General features: G+C 38.8%; 1 protein-coding gene across 1 annotated transcript; it reads right to left on the reverse strand.

Annotated features, from left to right (window-relative positions):
- Positions 1–6,700: 6,700 nt before the first annotated feature.
- yipf5 (Yip1 domain family, member 5) lies at positions 6,701–18,393 on the reverse strand. The gene is made up of 6 exons (XM_038708272.1): positions 18,279–18,393; positions 17,384–17,498; positions 16,047–16,219; positions 13,224–13,369; positions 10,211–10,392; positions 6,701–9,065 (listed from the first exon to the last, which is right to left on the reverse strand). Exons 2-6 carry the CDS (start codon positions 17,488–17,490, stop codon positions 8,903–8,905), a joined length of 771 nt encoding a protein of 256 aa, XP_038564200.1. The 5' UTR covers positions 17,491–17,498; positions 18,279–18,393; the 3' UTR covers positions 6,701–8,902.
- Between the last annotated feature and the right edge of the window lie 614 nt (positions 18,394–19,007).

Consider the following 19,007-nt stretch of genomic DNA (forward strand, 5'->3'; position numbering starts at 1 on the left):
TCTTCATTTTACTCTTTGTCACACCCAGCATTATGTTTGTTGATGGCCATTTTATAAATAATTTAAGCCACTAGGTTATACAAGGCTCTGTCAGAATTTTTTTCTTCTGCTTGAGCTCTTCCTTTTAAGTTGCAATAAGGTCCATAGATTTCTCTGCAGCTCTCCGACATGCTACCAATTACTTCTGGGTTCCTGGAGGGAAGAGGGAGTAGACTACTGCTGCTGCCATTGCATGTGCTTCTTTTAACTACTGAGCTGATGACTCCTGAAATAAACATGATGTTATCTTTAGCCCACTGAGCAGCAAGGGTGTAGAATTAGGTAGGGGCGGTAAGGACGTGTCCCTGCCAATATCCAGCGACTACTGAATTGTCCAGTTAAAATAACATAAATCAAAAGGCGGGAATGTGACAAGTGTTAGGGCCACTGTTAGAAAGAAATTGAGAGGTTCTGAGATTTTATTTTAATGACAAAAAAATTGTAATATACGAGAATAAAGTCATAATAGAATAGATTGATTCCAGTCCTCTGTGCACAATTTAGTATTTCCTGGCAGTCTAAAGTTCTTTAGACTCTGTTTGAGACTGTCTCTCTACTCTAGGATGCTTCTCACTGAAGCAGCCGTGAGCTTCACTTTAATGGAAGTGCTAAAATGTGATATGTAGTGAGATTTATGCCAGACCAGGTGTCTTTTCAGTTAATTTCAGTTTACCACCTCAGATGAAGAGCAGTGAACTTGTCTCATCCAGTACGGTCCCAAATGGGGTTCTGTCTCTCTCAGTCGGTCTGAAGGGGATAGGCAACTACCATGTCAGCAGAGCAATAACATAGACACAAGGGTGGATACTTCACGTCACTGTTGCTGGGGACAATAAAAACATTTCCAGTTGGGATTTTTTAGAAATAAAGTCGCTGAGAGTCTGAAAAAGCAAGGCAGCGGACCAAACCTCTTTGAGGTATATGAGGGGGAGGAAATAATCTTTACTCTTTATCTTTCCAAAACTTAAAAAAAACGCATTGGACTCGTATTAGAGAACTAGAGCTGCTTACTGGCCGTTTGTGTACCAAGTACACTGACTAGATAATGACGGACAACGGTGGTTATATTTAATTGTTTTGATCAAAATTATTGATGAAAGTAAGTAATGGCTGGATAGGGCATGCCACTCCCGTCCCAAATTCTATGCTCTTGCATAGACCAATGCACAGCAGAGTGTGTCTATAGGGTAAGTTGATTTTAAAAAAATATTAGGAGTTCATTCTTTATTTTTGTGTTTCCCTTTACATAAATGACATTTTCCTAAAATGATGCAGAAAAGGCAGCAGTTGGTACAAAAAGTGTTTAATGTGCAAAATGTGTCCCCTCCAATGCTGAAACCAAACATACGCCCTTTCTGAACAGTTTAGAATAAATGGGACTGCTATACAATGAGCAGGCTGTGACTCTGTGCATATATATGAGATTCTGATTATTTAGCTGTAATGGTATGTTGTCGTTAAATAATTTATAGAAAAACACAACCCTGTCTATAAATAGGGCGCAATAGCTTTCTTTGTTAATAATTAATAAATAGGCAAGATGATTAAGTAAATCTATATTTTATTGTGTCGGGTACTGCAACAAAAACTAGACAAAGGCTTAAATGAACATTTGTGGCTTATAAATATAAATCACAGATGTGGATGAGCAATAATAGTTTTTTTTAATGAAATTCTATTCTCCATAAAATACACCACCAGGTGAATTTTTATGTGCAGTAGTAAATCCCATACAAATCCCAATGCCATATGTCTTAAAAGGGGACATAATTCATAATAGGTAATCACAGCAAAATTTAGACTGACTGATTTTCTTCAGTCCAATTACTCACAGTGGTGTAGGTACCATAAACATGTAAGGAAAAGTTAGAAGAACAACACAAAAATGTGAAATAAATGGTGAGTCACAGTTCTGCAAGTGAAAGCACAAATATGGAAATTATGTTAGCTGAGTTGCTGTGTGCTATGCTGTGGTAAGCTGATGTTCTGAATTATTATGCTTATGTTATGTATATTGAATAAGAACACCCCCAGCAAGACCAGATGGGTTTCCAGTCTTTGTAGAAGCTTTAATCTGAACACACTTTCACTGCCCAAAGTGACCAGTAAAATCCTTTTCAGGCAGATTAATAAGAGGTTAAACATCTAATAATGACAAAAGGTCTGTAATTGTCATTGTCATTCATACTGAATTCTGCCAAAGCTACATTGTTGGGTAAAAATATGACATCATAATACAGCTATATTATACAGATTATTATGTAATACTGTGCTGAAATTATTCCTTTGTCATCCACCACACATTGCTTGGCTTACTCAGCTTCAGGTGCTCTAGTTTATCTCAAGTTCTTTAGTCCTCTGTTTGGGTTTTATTTCTGTCCAAGGATCTATTCAAAATCTGTTAATGACCCCTTTGTAATTCTTTCCTTTGCCACAGTGAAAACCTTTGGTGGCAAGGAGGCCTCTTTCTCACACACATACACACTCAAACACACATTTTGTGACAAATGAAGTCGGCAGAGATGTTGATTAGGGAATCGACTGAAGGAGTGAAGTATCTCTTCTCCTAGACTGACATATAGCAGCACAGGGAGTTGAAAGAGAAACTACCATTTCTTTCAAGAAGTGGAAGTGTCTCAGGAGTATATTCTCATACGTTGTTTTTCTCTCCCTCAGACAGAGTGAATGAGAACCTGGGAATTTCTCCAGGTGAATTAATACATGGCTTCAAACCTGTTCAATGATGTTTTCCATGAAAGTGTTTGCCTAGTTGCAAAAATACTCTACTGAGAGTGAATTTAAGTTTTTTTTTAAAAAAGCTGCATAGATCCACTAGTCTTCTTCCACAATTAATTCCACAAAAGAATTAGGACACTAAAACATTTTTAAACAACTGCCATTTTTAGTTGTGTAACAATGATGCTGTAAGAACTATTTTTGTATGTGTTGTGCTACCCACAACAGTTCTTTCCTATATGGTTGTCAAGTAAAAGTTTTATTTTCTATGCCCACTTTATCTTATTGGTGTTGTGGCTCGATTAATAAAACATTTAACTAAACTTTTTTCTGACTCTTTCTCCACCACAAGGCTGAAAGAATGATCATTGAAGTGTTGCACTGTTGTGAAATCTTGTCCTTTTTTAATGATTGACATTTTGCCCTGTCATTGCAGGAAAAACATGTTAGAAGTAAAAATGTCACAGAGGACTGACTCCATTCCATTTCAATGCCAATGAGTTGGCATGATTCATGCCACGGCACATAAATTGAATGCAGCCATCGATTAAATGTATTAGCTGAAGTACTTACTCACTTTTTCCTGCTATGACACGTCACACAGTCTGCTGTGAAAAGGGCCTCCAGGCAACAACCATGCGGTCTGATTTGTTCTAAACGGTGATGAGTTAATCCGCAAAAAATCTGCACCATTTCTTCACTGGCAATTCAGAAAAGTAATCGTGACATTTCTTCTTTTCATATTTCAAATTAGTAACATGATGACAGGCAATATAGTATGCAGCTCAGGCACATTAATGATCTGAAATCAATGTGGCTTCACCATCATTCCTGTGCTTGCACATGTGCACCAACACATGCTTGTGTACATTTATTTATTTATGTGTGTATGCATGTGGAAAAGCACAGAGGGCTTATGTGGCATATGTGTGCATATTTGTGTCTGTGTGTCTATTTGTGTCTTCTAACAGTTTATGCAGGTATTTGTTTTTCACACACTACAATATAATCTACATATTTAAAATTATCTGTCAAGCTGAGCATTATCATTTCCTGTGTGCAGCTCCCCCAGAAACACAAACAAACATAATGTATGTACAAAGAAGCACATACATAAAATGTAATGCTTGTACATGCACACACGATACATTTGCACGCACCCTTGAATACACATGAGCGTGCATTCATGTGCGTAGACACAAAAACACAGGTCCCCTCAGCTGGACTGCGCTGATCCTCCCTTGCAGAGTTAATGTTAGTTCATTGAGTTCTGAATCAACTGTTAGAAGAGTCCGCAGTGCAATGATGGGGGACAATTAGCCTAATGAAGTGCAGGAGCAAATCACATTCAGTGCTGTGCTAACAGTTGCTCAGTGAATATTCATGTGCTGTTGGCTTTGCAGATGCATTAAAAGGCGGCGCTGCGTTTCTGAATACCAATCGTTACATTTCCACCTGTCGCTCGTCTGCTCCCTCAGTGAAGATAACATCCTAATGAGCCTCATTGCTGTGAGGCTTTTTAGAGTGCATCGGGCACAAAGTCCACATCTATTGTGTTGTCCAGCTACATCTGCTGCTGTATGCCATTTAAAAACAGAATGCTGTTTTATAACTAAGAATGTAAGTTGTGTTCTGCTTTTTAGTACAGCTCCCGTCCATTTCCCAGCTTCCCTTCTCTCTGTCCATCCCTACAGCTTGTCTCGCTCCATGCATTTCTTTCTATCAGAGCAGGAGACGGTTTCATCATTAGATGCTACTCAGTCAGTCAGCAGGGCCAGCTTTCTGGGCAGAACAGACTGTGGCTCAGGCTGGCCAGATGGAGGTGAGATTATCCTCCATTAGATAACATAATGGTATGGGGGCCCTTATTCCACAGAGACAAGCAGATCAGTAAACTTAGTCAGCTATTCATAAGGTGGTGATGAGGATGTTGATGGTGATTTTTATGATTAGTTGGAGGAAGAGGAGGAATGACAGGACGAACAATGGTAGCAGGAGGTGCATTATTAATTAAATATTATATTCCAGTGATGACTAAAATAACTTTCTTTTCAAGATGTAAAGTGTCATACCATTCAGCAATACTGGTTTCTTTTGTTTTTCCATTCATCTCACCTAAATGTTCCAGCCAAAAATCATTTAAGTTTAGTAACAGTAATAGTCTTGTTTGTATAGTGCAATTAGGGGACTATTTTCTCAGGGCCCACCGGGCCCACGCATGGTAAAAGTAGGCCTACAGTGTATGTACTCCGCTGTGTTATGTAAGAGTAGGCTAGCAGTAAACCTACAAACTAAGCAACCAAAAAAAGAGCTAAGCAAACCCATAAAATAGTCAACAGAGTAGAGAGCTGGGTGGGTTATGGCTGAAGCTCCTCGTAGATGATGATCTGATCCAGAGTGAGCCATAGATTTCCTGATAATGAGTGTAAGGAAGTTTCAAAAACAGAAGGGGGCATGTAGTCATTGCTCCAGGGGAAATGTCAGGCTGTAGCCAATGAACACAGCAAAAAAAACAATATTCAGTAGGCCAAGGGGACAGACTCTATGTAACTCAACACTGCCATCTGGAGGCGCTTAGGGGTAAATGTTACAGGAGGTTACCAATCCCCCCCAGGTAGACAGCTCTACTCATGTACATGCATGGTGCTGATTTTGTCTTCCCAACAGCCACCTCCCATCAAGATTTCCTAACTTTTAATACACTAAACTCCACCTGGGAATAGGAATGAACATCCCAACAGTCAACTAGTTAGAGGTTAGCATTTCTGGCTTCAAGATTGTATTATTGCATTCCCGATTGTAAATCTGTGTTGTGAAGCCAATTGCAGAATCACTCACTCATCACTTGGTAGAAATGGAAAGATACGCCTGTCAGCTCCATTACGCTAATTAGAGCACCAATAACCCAAGTTTCAGTTGTAATCATATCAAAACATTGATAACAAGCCCTGCAGCAGCAAAAGCCTGCCTCACAGTAGCAGATTCAGCAAATACTGAAACCACATTGGCCCCATGAAATAATAAATTATTTACACAGAGCAATAGGTACAAAAAGCAGAAATTAAAGTTCTCTATTGACACTGAATCAGATTTGCTAATCATATTTAGACAGTTTTGTTCACATACAGTATGTAGCACTACATGCTTCTATACGGTATTGTAGGGATTTCTGTAAATTGTGCTGAAGCCAAGTCAGTCCATCCAAAATAGTCCAGCATATCCAACACAACCTGTTACTGTAGGCACTACAATGTCACTAAGGCATTGTCTGCTCACTCTGTACTATAGAAACTTTTTGTAGAATATTTATTGTACAAGAACATTTTTGTTGTTGCATCAGATGCTGAAAGGTAATGTAACATCCTGTTAATATGCAACTTAATTTAAACCTCATAAACAACAGTGTCTGAAAAAAGAAACGGCTGATCAAACTTTGAATGTAATAAGAGTTTGAATTAAATGTCCCAGGTTTTAGAGCTATTGTACACACAGTAAATTAATCACACTATTTTTCCTTCCTTAAACATTGCCACAGGAACGCAAGTAAATATTATGTTAAATGTTTAAGTTAAAAATGTTTTCTCACTTCTGCAACAACTGACAGATTTGTGAACCCCAGCCAGGGTTAGGACAATGAGATGGTGATGAAAAGCATGACATTTTGGAAGGAACAGCAAGAAAGAGGGGAAATGTTAGTGTCAGATGCCCATGAGTGAATCCATGTGCAAGATATTGAAACCTGACTACAAACTGGCTGAAACCAGATACTGCATGAAGGGCGCGTGAATGTCAACATCCTGTCCACAATGTCTTCAACAGTTTGTGAGATCCCCAGAGCCCGAATAGAGTGGAAGTGCAGAATAACTTGAAGTACTCGAGACACTCATCGCATAAAATGAGTTGAAGAAGCACTTTATGACATATAGAAGCAATGTTTTATTTAGACAGAAACCAAATTAATCCCTGTGAAAGTGTGACACTGAACACTTTCATACATAAAAAGAACGCAGTTAACACCAACATACAAGTTTACTTCCTATGTAAATCAATATACAAAACAGAAGATGCATCTATTTAAACAATTATGAGCCATATGAGAGCATGGCCTGTGAGAGCAGACTGCTCATGTTAGGTTTGCTTGAAATGCAAAGTATCTCCTTGATGTTGAATTTGTTGGAACAGAAAAAGCACTCCATTTTCCTTTTTGAATTATTCATTCATCTTAAGTGGGTTATCATCCATTTAAGGAGCCCCCCTGTGTATGTGTTTTGTATATGTTAGAGCAACGAAAACTCACAAGGGAGAAGAAAAAAATAGAGCTACTGTATGTGTTCTAACCATAAAAACTCTTGTATTTAAAGAATAAGAAAGCAATGTGGCGGAGCAGTGTCCTCCACACACCAGGTCATGAATAGGAAGAGTTGTGATCATTATTCTGCCAAATACAACTGACCTTGAGGGCATATGGTTTTACTGATCAAGATGACAAAATCAGACAAACCTCCAATACAATAATCTCTGCAGAAGTTTGGTCTGTGATTTTCAGTAATGCCACTAAGTTTTTGCTCACAAGTTTATTTTAAAAGCTGATCTCTGTGTTGTCATATTTACTCCATTCTCTATTTGTTAACAAGTTACAGTGCTTTTATATTAGCTTGTGAGTTAATAGCTCCAGTACCTTGTGCTAGGGTGTAAAGGTGATGGTTTTACTGACAAACATGCACATGTAAATAACTCCTCTCTAGTTGATGAAAATAAACATTTAACTAATAACAGTATACCCATCCTAAACACATGTGAGAGGTAGAAAGCCTTTAAGAGTACTTGCAGCTGATGACTTGAGAAGTGGAAATGTTCTTAGGGTGAATCTACAAAGAAATGTCTGCACTCAATAAAAATGGCAATGGTGTGAATCACAGTGTGCGGATTATTTCCTTTGAACTACGAACCAGCTGTGATAAAATCTCCCCGTGTTGTTGAAAACCGTCATTATATATCATACACCCACTTCTTCCAGCGGTCATAGCAGCCCGCTCTAGGTCCACAGGCCAAGTTCAATATTTCAGTCTCTTCTTACAGTTATCTGCTTGACCATACAAGGTACCTTTTTTACTAGCACAAGGCAAATAACCTTCAAAGACAACTTTAATGTGCATGAGAAGACACAAACAGATGACACATAAGCATACAAAGTGAGATTTAAGAAAGCATGCAAAGTATAGCAACAACCTATGGAGGCATGTTTGTACCTACACAGTACAGTATCTCTCAGACCATTAATTCTCAATGTCTTATCAAATTCGTTTGGTTTTAAAAATGATAACAATGCTTTTGTGCAAAATGTATTTTTGTCTTCTTGAAAGGCATCAAAACTCAAATGAATTTTTAAGAGAATATAATAAAACAATACAGTTTTATTACATGTTCTTACATCAAATATCAGATCACTGCTGTGATGAGCAAATGATGAGATCCATGGCCCTGGAGAAAAGAAGGCCGAGGTGCAGACCCCCATTTTCCGTTTCTGTGGAGAAGTAGGATGAGCTACTGTAGTCTTCTAGTATACTGTAGGAAAGTGGGTGTTTCCTTTAGTCTTGCAGCTGTAACATCTACTGTTTTGCAACAGCTTTTGCAAAAATCATGATACGTGGCGTATCCACTGGCTCCAGATGGGGCTGCAGCATTTGCTGAGGGTTGGTTATCGGCCCTTCTTGGAAATTTAGAACCTTTTCACATCTGTGTTCAAATTAATTCTTCCCCTTGTGTGAACTAGTTGCTCGCTTCCTTCCCCTTCGTGTCATTAAAAATCATGACTGTACTATGCCATTTAAGGCTCAACTTGGTCCACAGGAGTTATTTTTCACCAGGTTATTTGACAGTCCTCTCCTTTAAATGTATGAGGGGGTGCAAGGTGGAGAGAAGACATTACAGACGAGACACTACACTCCAGCCTGCAGATGGTCATGTCCGAATTTAGTGAGAGGTGGAGGTTTATTAAACAACAAAAAATTGGTGCCGATTTAGACAGGAGCTCTGATTTTCTGTAATAACAGTGTTATTAGCCAATACACTGGAATTACACAAACTGGGGGGAGGCAGTTATCTAATTCGTTATTTTATTTATTTTTTAGAAGACAGAGATGAGTGCAAAGACCCCGTACAAGAGAGCGCAGGGGTAAGCAACCAACAGCTGCTGTCCATCCATGGCCAACGCCGAGATGAAGATCTTTGAGGCTGACAAACTGCACCAGCCAATGATTGCTGCCGTTAGTATAATTCCAATCATGCCCCTAAAGAGGACAAGGAGGAAGCAAGACGTTAGCTTTGATGATTTTAAAAGTCACCTGTATGAAAAAGAGGTGGAGGTTTAATGGCCGATGCGGATATAATGCCAAAACATTATCAATATCAAAACCAAGAAAAGTCATGTATATTTTTTTCTTCCATGCAGAGTACAATCTAATATACATGGTTATCTGAGCCAGTAACATGTTGTTTTAGATGGATTTTTATTTATTAATTAATGAAACAGAAAAATGTTTTGGATTATGCTGTAGATTTGCTTTAGACAAGGTGTTTAAAGGAGTGGGGTACAGATTGGCAGAAGTGATGTCATTAAGCTGCATTATTCTCTACAGTATATAACAATATATATTTAACGCTAGCCTGAAATGGTTTTAGATTAGATCTGCTGTCATTTAAGATGGAAAAAATGTTGAACGTTGATGACGATGATGTCTGAGGAAATTTATGGCTAAAAATAACTTTTTCACCACCTAACATCATTCCACAGCAGCGACACCGACAAGGCTGCCTGCAGATGTGTCCGCAGAAATATTTAGTTTATAGGGCTCGTGAGTCCAGGTATTTTGACCAATTAATTGTCCACCTAGTCACTAGTATGATAGCAGCGTTTATACAGTTTTATTAAATGTACAGCCTTTTGTGAAACGTCTATCAAACAGTAAGAAAAGTTACATTGTCCAACACATATACATCACACTTTAGCGGAGCTTATTAAGAAACCAATTAATCCCAGTTAATACTACTAGACAGTGTCCGTGTTTCCATCTAAAATCAAACTTTCATGAATTTGAAGCAAACTTTTGAAATGTCGCAAAAAGGTAAAAAGTAAAAAAAAGAAAAAAAATATACAGTATTTATCTGTTTATTTAAATGTTAGCTCAGAACTTATTCTGAAAAGGTGTTTCCATCTCCCATTAAGCTCACTAACTCTTTTCCGAAAAAGGCAAATACTTCTAAATTTTGACAAGTTTCCATCAACCTTTTTTAATGCAATACCTAAGAATGCACGTAAATACATGTTAACGGCAACACTATGTCTAGCGTGGTCTACAGACAAAGAAAAGCCTTTGCTTGATATACAGGTTATAATAACGTTCATCAACGTTGCCGTTTTTCCCTTTGTACTCACTGTAAAGACAAGAGGACTCCAAAGCTGGAGAGGAGGATCATAGGGAGGAGGCAGTATCCCAGCACGCTGGCCACACAGCCGAAGGAGACGCCCGTCATACTCATTAGATTGAGTAGGCAGTACATGCCAAGGCAGCCAATTGCACTGATACCGTACACGTAGCCAAACTGGATCTTACCAGACTGTGAAAGGAAAGGATAAAAAAAGATGCATCCACACAATCAGATATAAATATGCACACACCCACATGATGTCAGCTGTCCATGGTGGTGTACAGATATATAGTCCCTTCCAAAAGTATTGGAACGGTAAGGCAAATTCCTTTGTTTTTGTTGTTCACAGTAGACATTTGGGTTTAAGATCAAAGGATGCGTATGAGAAAAGAGTTCAGAAGTTCAGCTTTTATTTCCTGGTATTCACATCTAGATGTGTTAAACAACTTAGGACATATCACCGTTTGTATTAGACCACAGCATTCTTAGGTGAGCAAAAGTAATGGAACAAATAATCTTCAAGTAAATAACATTTAATATTTGTTGGCATAACCCTTGCTTGCAATAACTGTCTCAAAGCCTGCGACCCATCGAAACTGTTGCATTCTTCATTTGTGATGCTGTTCTAGGCTTTTACCGCAGCTTCTTTCAGTTCTTGTTTGTTTCAGGGTGTTTCCCCTTCAGTCTCCTCTTAGGGAGGTGAAATGCTTGCTCTATTGGGTTAAGGTCAGGTGACTGACTTGGCCAGTCTAAGACCTTGAACTTTTTCCCCTGATGAAGTCCTTTGTTTTGTTGGCAGTGTGTTTTGGGTCATTGTCCTGCTGCATGATAAACTTCCTCCCGATTAGTTTCAACGCATTTCTCCATAAATCGGCAGGCAAAATATTTCTGTACACTTCTGAATTCATTCTGCTGCTACAATCGTCAGTTACATCAATAAATATTAATGAGCCTCTTCCAGAAGCAGCCATGCACGACCAAGCCATGACATTCCCTCCACCATGCTGTACAGATGAGCTTGTATGCTTCGGATCATAAGCAGTTTCTTTCTTTCTCCACACTTTGGCCTTTCTCCACACTTTGGTAGAGTTTAATCTTGGTCTCATCAGTCCATAAGATTGTGTTCCAGAACTTTTGAGGCTCATCTCTGGACTTCTTTGTAAATTTCAATCTGGCCTTCCAATTCTTACTGCTGATGAGTGGTTTGCATCTTGTGGTGTGGCCTAGCGCTGGGTGGTATATCGGTATAATGAGGTATACTGATATAATTTCAAAAGAGATATGAAATTAGACAATCCTGATATAGTTTGATGTTGAGTTAATTAATGTTTCCGTAAAGTCCTGCCAGAATTTGCTCCTCTCTTTCTTCCTCACCACACAGCCCCGCCCCTCCCTCTGCGTCTCCACGCAGCCATCTACTCAAACTCTCTAACAAGATGGAGGGAGACACAGTGCTGGTTGACACTGTTAAAAGACCTGGCTTGTAAAAAGAAAAACACGGTTCATTCAGTATTTCCCACACATACACTTTACTTGGGCGGGCCGCCCAGGTTAGGCGGCAACATTGTAGCAGTTATCAGAGAAACATAGTGATTACGTTACAAGTCGCAACACTGTGGATATTTCACAAGAGCGGACAAGGTAAAGCGACAGTCAACACACCAGTCAGATGTTATTCGTTAGCTACCATGTTGGTTTTGTTTTGATAGGCTATACGTTCAACAGGCCTCCTCAACATGCAGCTCAGCTGTGAACGGAATCCCGGGAGGAAAAGTCCAGAAGACAAGTTCTTTTTCTTTTCAGTGACTTTATACAGCCTAGCCTACTACTGATGGAGAAAGTCACCGAAGCAGACACACAGGAAGAGACAGACGGTAAAGCCCCTTTTCCACTGCAGGGTACCAGCTTGACTCTACTCGCCGTTTTTCCATTGTGTAAAACTTGTACCTGCTACCAGGTACTTTTTTCGTATCACCTCTGTCTTATCTGTCTTTACATTCTGAGTAATGTTGAAACGTTTTAACTTGTTTGTGGGTCGCTGGTGTGTGTGTCGCATTGAACATTACGTCGCGGCAATTGTGTGTGGCATCGCTATGACGACCAGCAACATTGAGGGGTGCTATCTCTGGGTACTATCTGCAATGGAAAACGTGGCGAGTTGAGCTGGTTCTGGTAATGGAAAAACGGCATAAGAAGCGGGAAACGCTGACGTGTTTGCAGCAGAGGTACGTTAGGTCTGTGAGAACTGAAGGAGGAAAATTCAATAAGTGAGTGATACTAAATATAATTAAAACGGTGAAATAAGAAACAAGCTAAGTTAGTAAAAATAGTAGATATAAAATAATAAATAAAATACTAAAAACACGCCCGCTAAGACACAGCTCTCATGATATTTCTGTCATCAACTACTGTCGTTTTCCTTGGCTGACCTGTTGCTCAGTACACCAGTAGTTTCTTTCTTTTTCAGGATATTCCAAATTGTTGTGCTTGCTATGGCCAATGTTTGTCCAATGGCTCTGGTCGATTTTCCTTCTTTTCTCAGCTTGCTTTTCTCCCATAGACAGCTCTCTGGTCTTCATGTTGGTTTATCCTCTTTAACTGCAAATGCAGTGTTTATAGGTTTGAACCAAGGATGAAATCTTAGACTAGTCATGCAGAGCTATTTAATGTTTGGACTATCAACCTAAAAGGAAACACCTGTTAGTCACATGTTCCAATAGTTTTGCTCACTTGAAAAATCTGTGGGTTCAAACAAAGGGTGGTATGTCCTGAGTTGTTTAACACATCTAGATGTGAATACCAGGAAATGAGAGCTGAAATTCTGAACTCTTGTCTCATCTTTTGATCTTAAACCCAAATGTCTTCAGTGAACAACAAAAACAAAGGAATTTGCCTTACCGTTCCAATACTTTTGGGGGGGATTGTATATGCGTTTGTACCATAAAAAAGTGTAGAAAGATGTTTTTACTAACTCTAGTTCTTAAGAATTACTATTAAACACTGATAACAAAATGATTTACCAGGAGAAGTGTTGCTCCGAACGCCAAACAGAAGACCATGGGGCCAGCCAGGTCTGTCTCATTCATGATGCTGCCGTCTGCTGCCTTTAGCGGATGGAGCACCGTCAGAGTCTTCTGCCAGATGTGGTCAAAGTTGATTCCTAATTCTAAGACAAAGAAAACACATAAGACATGGTGGATACTAGAACTATGATCAAACACAGATGGTACAAACACATGACACAAAGTACATACAAGTGAGGATGAAGGATAGAAGCTACAGGACAAAGCACAGATGTGATAAACTGTTATCCAGTATGCACTACTGTTTGTTATATAAACACCAAGCCTTCACAGTAGAGGCTAACATTTTTCAGGAATCTTGTGGGTCATAGGATTCCCGTGAGATGGGAGCCAATTTCACTAAACATGGGACTGGGACTGGTCACCCTCTACTTCACAGTTACAGATAAAGACATATCTCACTTGCAGGAATACTCTTTGCATAAGGATGTAGACAGAAAGGACTCGTTCTGTGATAAAAGTGTGATTTCTTCTCAGAATAGCCTTGAGGTGTGTCTTCACCTATCTAGGTCACTCAGTTTAGTCTAAAGATTGTAAATTAGGTTTGGGCGATCATCAACATTTTTCATGGTCTCAGCGCATTTACCCCAGCTAAGCTGTCAATCCCACTTTGAGACATAGCTGTGTGGCACCACGCATATATATATATATACAAGCACGGGAATGGACACAGTGTGAGGAATAGAGAATAATTAGTGCAAAACTGATTTTGATTGAAAAGTGATTATTTAAACTAAATATGACTTATTCAGTTAAGAGCAGTGACTAGTCAGAGAGGAGTAGAAGCTGGTTGGTGCATGAGGACCGCTCTGTTGTGTGCAGGTACAGACAGAGATTAGGCAAAGGCAACAGCAACAATCTCCAGTTGTCCCTTTGTTTGTCATAACTCAATATGTACAGTCAATACAATAGAGACATGTAGTACAAACATATCACATGCTAGAAACAGCTAAATTAATTCCTTGTATTTTTACTTAAAAAATGGCTTAACTGACCATTAAATTGTTGAATAATTTTGAATCAATTAATTATTTCACCACTAAATTGTATGCAACTTGAAAATGGAGGTCTATAAATTAGAGAGTACCTTGGAAAGTTTGAGCGTTGCTCTTCACAAGTGGCTACTTGCATGTGATATTTTAAGTCACAGTTACTGGTACTCACTCTTAGTACCTCTCTCTATATAACAACCCCACTTGAAAACCCTTTCATCTAAATGATGCATGTAGAAAATTCTTCAGATACTGTATGAGAAAAAAATATTCTAAAAATCAAGGACCACTCAATATCACTCACAGATGAAGTTCCACTACTTTGGAGCTGAGGATTAAGTAACTTAGAGGCTTACATATTTCTACTTCACACAGCAAAAAACACTTTCACATAATAAATCTTTTTGACAATTCACTTTACCAGAAAATGCAAAGCAGACTTCACATGTCAAGTGTGAATTAGAGTATCTACTCCATCTGCTTAATTTTTTAGGCTTCAGAAATAAAACCACTCAGTGAGCATTGGGTTTGTTTTTAATGTGTGCAGAACATGGCTACAAGGGGGTCAAGATACGATGATTAAAAGGCAATATTTGAAGGTGATCTGCAACACATGACTATAAACTGAGTGGACAATTACAATAAACTACAGTAGCTATATAAAGTAGTTAAAATTAGGTCAACCTAAATCATCTACAGTGGTAAAATGCAACACTGACTGGGACCATTTTACTCGGTAATGAGTACTTTTGTGTTGTGTTTGCTGCCAAAGAAAATAAATAAGAAGTCTCTGTTTATGTAACGTAACTGTGGTATCTTGCTGTTCACAGCAGAGTTGGTCCAGACTGTGCAAAGCTAACTAGTTAGCAGCTATGAGTCAGGATAAAGTCAATTAAAATAGATTAAAATCACTACATTTTAGAGCTGTGAAGCTGGAAGCTAAGTAGACTTATCAGAACGATCAGCACAGTGAAAAGATATCACAATAACACGTAGCTATTAACAACTAATTAACATTAGCCACATACAGGCATCGGGCAACACACTGTACATCTGTACAAGCTAATATCACTTTATAGACCATTTATTTAAAATTGTGAAATTCTCATTAATGTTCAGCCTTTTGAGTCTTTAGGTTTTTATTGCAACAGTACAAATGCATACAGAGGGGAAAAAGCTTTATATAATTAAAGTAACTTCAAATTAGTATACTTTCCTCAGTGCTGGTTTGTGTGTAACTGCACAGCACAGTTGCCAATGTAAAGTTTTGTCATGTGTGTAAGTAGAGGGAAAAAACTGCTAACAAAAATACTGCGAAAAGTCAGGCCAAGTCAATTTCGCAGTCACTTTGTCAGGTACCCAGCCTTTGATCCGTTAGTCATCAAAACTTCCTTGCAGCTATGAGATTCTCTGACTCTGCTAGCCACTGCAACAGGTGAATGAAACTTTAATTTCACACCTTAAGAACAGATCTTGGTTCAAGTCAAGTGATACTGCAGACAGAGTTCAGTTGTTACTGACATGAATGTTTTATCAGTTATAAAAATAACAACAGCAATCAACTAACAGAATAATAACCAACTAATAGTTTAGCACAGTTAACAATACACTTAGTGAAATGTATTTTTTGTATTGCTGACTGTGCTGTACAAGTCAGTTCCCCGGCAATATGCGTGCACTCATGAATGAGATATATTATGAGAGAAGAGCTGTATAAGTGCCAAAGAGGCAGGAAGAAGTCACAGCCTCCAGGGCGTGATTAACCTACCTTCTAGCAGTGGTGGCTCATCATCGAAGCTGCTACTATACATAGATTGTGATGGGGATGGGGTGTAGGTTTGTGTGGGCTGGAAGATTTGTCCTGTGTATGGCTGCTGGGGTTGCATCATCCCTGGGGAAGAGTAGTCCATGGGCTGGGAGTAGTCATACTGACCGTATGGCCTGGGAAACACATAATAGTAATGCTCAACAGTACTCTTTGACTGACATTAGATGACTTCTCACTGCCCATTTAAACTTTCCACGCTTGCAAGTTGTTTCCCAAAGGTGTCGTTTCAATTAGGTAGTATTAAAGAGTAACTTCAGTGTATTTGAGCCTGGACCTTTGTTTCCCCATGCTTTTATGTCTATATGACAAAATTGTTTGAAACTGGTCCAGTATTGAGCAAGAGCTCAGCCAGTAATCCTGGCGGGCAATTGCGCCATGTCAAAATATCCACTCAAGTGCTTGTTCTTGCCAGTGACAGGCTCAGACTGTTATTATCTGTATCTGACAACATTATGGAAAGGAACCCTACGGAGACTGACCATTTTTGTCTTTTTTTTTAAAATAGCAAGATCCTTTTTGTTTAACCAGAAACAGCTGCTATATCGCTCTCGTCAAAGCCACCAGACTCCCTTGACAAAATTAGTAATTTTGCCTCTCTGGTCTATTGCTGCCTTGATTGGTTAGTTTGTTATAACACTAACTAACTAACCGACTGAGGCAGCAGTAGCCCAGCAACTCCAGTGTTCTGTAAGGTAAAATTACTGTTTTTATCAATTGGGTTACTTTGACAAGAGTGATAAAGTGAGTGTTTCTAGTTAAACAAAAAGGATCTTACTCATAATAATTATTTGTAATAATAATAATAATCTGAGTCTCTCCGTGACAAAAACAAACACTTTAGTGGACGTACTTTGACGGGGAAAAATTGCCAGCAAGGATTGCGTTGCAGTCCTGCCAACTGCAGTGTGCTCGGTCACTACTGGACCAATTTCCCAATTAGTCACAGACACAAAAACATGGGACAATATCCAGTTTCAAAAATACCGAAGTTAACCTTTAACATCTTTATTAGCATTATAAAACACTGCAAAGTAGCCCATCAACTTCATCTATTCTTGTTTAAACAAAACAATCTCCCTTCCTCATGTAATGAATTTTCAAACTCACTTAAAACAACTGCACTTAAAAGATGTCAAATAAGGTGTTCAACCGTTCAACACACTGTTAGGTAGATTAGTCTTCAGCAGCTGAAATGGCACATAAAAGAGCAATAATGTTGCTCTTGGAGGTGATCACAGCTGAGGGAGCTGACAGTAAGGAGGGGTTTCTTCACTTACTTATTGTAGTTTTCAGCGTTGCTGTAGCCATAGCCGCCCTGGCTTTGGTCATCTACACTGTAGCTGGACTGGTAAAAGTCTGTGTTGAAATTGTCAAACCCTGCCATCTCTCACTCTGTTGGAAACACAGGGAAGCAACAGGAACACAACTTGTCGGCTAGGATGATTATTTTGGTCTACATTGAGGTGGCACAGTGGGTGTCAATTTAGAAACTACATATGATGTTATATTGAACAACTATGCTTTGTGATGATAGTTCAATTCGCCATCAACAAGTGAAATCACGTTATAGTACACTAAGAGTCATTACCAAAGACATAATCGTCACATGCTTAGCTACATCTTGTAAACCTATGGGCCGTAGCCAAACTATGAGCTTCATCTTCGTAACGTTAACATCATAAAAGTTGAATCTGTAACACTTACATTAAGTTATATATTTAACTCTTAGGACAGCGGTAGTATTTACTGCACTGCCTGGCTAAGTGACCGTTAACATAGGTAACGTTAAATCCGTATGATATGAATACGTTAACGTTTACACAAAGTAGCTAAGGTTGCTAAATTAGTCAGCTTCACACTTAGATTTTGTTAGAGTACTTCTTAACCGTGTCAATCATCAAATAACTTGACAATCATATCCACCTAATAGGACAAGTTAATTAATCTTGTCAAAATACGGCAAAAGCTACTAATCTTTAGGAGGCTAACGTAACGTTACTGTTAACTCTGCTGCGAATTTAGTTGGTTAGCTAATGCTAGCTATAACGTAACATTTGTGGAGACTTTCGCTTCTTGCGCGTAATGTCAGCAGTGGCTTTAATACTCCATTTAACCTTTCGTATTTAAGTACTGTCCTTACGTTATAAACGAATCGCAAATGCTAACACTTACCTGTGATGTTTGACAAATCTACCCAGAACCCTAACAACTTGGTTGCGGTTGCTACGTGTCAGGAGAAAGGTAAAACCTTCCGGGGATGATACGTAGCCGACGGGAAGCCGTTAAGGACACTGTGAAATTACCGTTTGCAGAAAATGTGGCGCTCTCTACAGGAGACTGATGATATTACACGATTATACTAGCCCACATGAACTCACAAGCTGGGCCACTGTATGAATGAACACGCATGATTTCTATGCGTCGTGGTAAAGTTTCCTATTTGGTATAATTGCCTGTGCTAAAAAGTCCAATGCAGTCCTCTTACTTATTTCGAAATGCTGATTTTTGTACAGAGTATGGGGAGACATTATGGAAGCAAATATTTTCTAATACTAAAGGTCAAAACACTTGAACTTTTGTGTTAAGGATTTTCCTCATAAAAATAACATCAGCATTAAACTATAATACAGCTTACAAGATCATGGATGCTGTGCAAATATCACAGGAATAGGCGAGTGATTTTTATAGTAATGCATACACAATGGAATTAAAGTACCATTAAACTCTGAAAGGTCACACACTACAGAACACAAACATAATGTGTCATTATTAGAAATGATTATATGATAAACAAACAAATAGGGGAGAGCAAGTTAAGTTGTCACATGTGTAAGTTGTCACACTGTTCTTAACCCCTTCACCAAAGGCTCTGTCTCAATAATTAAATAGCCACTTTGTGTC

Source organism: Micropterus salmoides, unplaced genomic scaffold (assembly GCF_014851395.1).
Source record: "Micropterus salmoides isolate LMB-PRFRI ecotype aquatic unplaced genomic scaffold, ASM1485139v1 Ms_hic_scaffold_9, whole genome shotgun sequence".
In the NCBI taxonomy this organism is placed as follows: Eukaryota; Metazoa; Chordata; class Actinopteri; order Centrarchiformes; family Centrarchidae; genus Micropterus; species Micropterus salmoides.

Coding starts and splice junctions, on each gene's coding strand:
- yipf5 (XM_038708272.1), bottom strand. CDS start 17,490: ATGGCAGGGTTTGACAATTTCAACACAGACTTTTACCAGTCCAGCTAC. Junction 13,370..16,046: donor TGAGCCACCACTGCTAGAAG/GTAGGTTAATCA, acceptor TCTTTGTCTTAG/AATTAGGAATCAACTTTGAC. Junction 10,393..13,223: donor TCGGAGCAACACTTCTCCTG/GTAAATCATTTT, acceptor TTCCTTTCACAG/TCTGGTAAGATCCAGTTTGG.